This window comes from Xiphias gladius, chromosome 8 (genome assembly GCF_016859285.1).
Source record: "Xiphias gladius isolate SHS-SW01 ecotype Sanya breed wild chromosome 8, ASM1685928v1, whole genome shotgun sequence".
Lineage (NCBI taxonomy): Eukaryota > Metazoa > Chordata > Actinopteri > Istiophoriformes > Xiphiidae > Xiphias > Xiphias gladius.
Genome location: NC_053407.1, coordinates 7,676,857 through 7,679,356, shown reverse-complemented (window position 1 = coordinate 7,679,356; position 2,500 = coordinate 7,676,857). Strand labels below are relative to the sequence as shown.

Sequence of the window (2,500 nt, the reverse complement as noted above, 5' to 3'; positions counted from 1 at the left end):
TGTGTGTGTGTGTGTGTGTGTGTGTGTGTGGGCTATGTTTCTACCGTCTCATGAGATCCAAATGTCCCTACTAGAACAGATAATATCAGAAAATGGTCTCCTTGTGAGGATTTTCTATGGAACTTAGTATGAAAATGCATCAGTGTCTCTGTATTCTCTGTTGCAGAATTAATTCTTGCTTCGACTATTTCTCAAAGCCACATCAGATAGACTACACAACAGGTAGTTTCAGCCAAACAATATGACTGATCAAATAAAAATTCCTACTGTGCACTTCTCATAATGCATGGCAACCAGTAAGCCGTGCTTAGCTTATTGGTTGCCATGCCAACTCTTTCTTGGATTCTCTTGTCTGGCTATCCAGATGCACTATGTGTAGTATTTGTAAAAACCGTCAGATGATTGTAGCACAGTTGTAAAGCCAATGCGTGGTTCATTACTTGGATTATAGTCACTGTTATTGTTTTGGCTACTTCATATCTTATACAGTACAACAAAATAAAGTAATAAATGCCCTTAGAACACAGTAAACAGGATGGTCCTCACTTAGCTAAGTAGTTTCACCTATTAAAAAGCAAAAAAACACATCATGCAATTTATTAGGGAAATGTAACTAGATTCAGGCAGCTGCCCGTCTAAATGGTTTCCAGCATGAATCCAAAAGGATGGACTTGCTATTATTTTAAGATGCAGGATTTTCTTTACAAAAATAAAGATCGAGCTAGAGAAATTATGACAAATAGGTGTTTGGTATGCCTGTTTTCCATTAAACTTAACATAGTATTGGATATTGAATTGTACTCTAATTGTATTTGTCTGTGTGTTTCTGTGTGTGAGAGAGTGAAAGCAAGTGAGTGTGTGCTGGGCTGCCCAGAGTGAGCCAAGGGTGGAAGTTGTTTTTCTGCCCCCTATTGTGAGTCTGGGGCTGTGTATGTGTGTGCACGCCTGGGGCAGCCTGGGGCCATCGGAGGGGGCCTGGGGAGCGGTGGAAGAAGGGATGAAGCGAGAGAGGGATGGAGAGATAGGAGGTCAGCAGGGGTCTCGCTGGGAAAGGTGCAGGTCTGGGCTGATGTCCAAGCAGAAAGGTGGAAAGGAGACTTAGATGGTCAGATGGGGGCAGGGGGGTTGAAGTAAGGGAGCAGGAAGGGGAGGTGGGGAGAGAAAGACAGGCTGAAAGAAGGATTAAAATTTGAGCAGGTAGACAGCTAAATGCAAGGGGAACAGATTCATTTAACTTTAGATAATGACAGAAAGCACACAGCTTTCCTTGACAGCATTACATAGCTTTTTTTTTCTTAAAATGTTTGACATCTTAAGGAAATGATATTTTATTCTGACAGTTAATCACATTTTTAACTTAGCAGATCAATCTTTGTGTTGTTCATTTATAATGTTAATTCATAATTTTTGCATGTAACTGTAGGTAGAAGGCAGTGTAGCACTTGTAGTAGCTGCACTGGGAGCTGAAACCTTTTTGCTGCTATCAGCTGAGCTGCTTTGATTCAAACATCAAAGCAATAGAAAAGGGAGAAAGCATGACATACATGGATTGTATTTCCATTTCAGGCATTTAGCCGACGCTGTTATCCAGAGTAAACTAATTGAACTAATGTTCTTGAGTGCTGGTTCAATGTCTACGCATTGAGTCGTTTACTTCAGTTTGTCACTTTAACATCATGGCCAAGGCCAGCAGAAATATGGATATGCTATGCAATATTTCAAATATACCTATTGGTTTTTATTCTAAAATTTTGGAATGGTTGTTAAAGTTAATAATCATTACATCTAGAGCACAATGTTCTCTTAAGTTTCTTTTATTTTATTCCATCTTGTAAACTCTGCTGCTTTGATATATTTTCCCTCTCTGTGACAGTCATGCCATCAGTTTGGATGGGGGGGAAAGCAGACAGGGGAGGCAGAAACATAAAGAGAGATCGATCAGCGTGTGTGTCTCTTCATTAGAGTGTTTCAGCAAGGCTGTGTCCTCCACACGTTGCCACACTGTCTGGCCTATTAGAGAGACAGGCCGGGAGTGTGTGTGTTGTTTGCATGTGTGTTTGTGTGTGTCTGTTGTTTCAGGTAGACTCAGGCGGTCCGTTTAGGTCCTCTCTGGTCTTTTTTAATTTCTTATTACAGACCTCTGGGTTCTCCTCTCCTCTCCTCTCCTCTCCTCTTTCTCTCCCGTCTTCTTTTTTGTCTCCTCTTTCATCCCACCATCTCTTCCCTCTCCTCTGGAGTTCAGAGTCTGTCCATCTGGAACATCCCCCACCTCCCCAGTCCCGTCCAGGCCCAGACACAGGGGTGAAGGCCAACATCAGTAGGGGGAAAACTGTTGGAGAGACGGAGGGAGAGATGTCAGTGCTATAATGAGTAACAACATGAAAGCTGACGGAGGGAGGGAGCAAGAGGGAGGTAGTGGAAGAGAAATGAAGACAGAAGAGTAGAGGGACTGCTGGGGACACAGGGAGGGATGAGGGAATGGATGGGAAAGAAGAAGACT

At 42.6% G+C, this 2,500-nt stretch overlaps 1 protein-coding gene across 1 annotated transcript in view; it reads left to right on the top strand.

Annotated features, from left to right (window-relative positions):
• LOC120792842 (zinc finger protein 423-like) overlaps window positions 1-2,500 on the top strand; it is a 68,826-nt gene that overhangs the window by 62,025 nt on the left and 4,301 nt on the right. Inside the window, exon 5 of the mRNA XM_040132210.1 lies at window positions 2,278-2,354. Coding sequence (XP_039988144.1) covers window positions 2,278-2,354 — 77 coding nt within the window. The remainder of the gene's footprint in view (window positions 1-2,277; window positions 2,355-2,500) is intronic.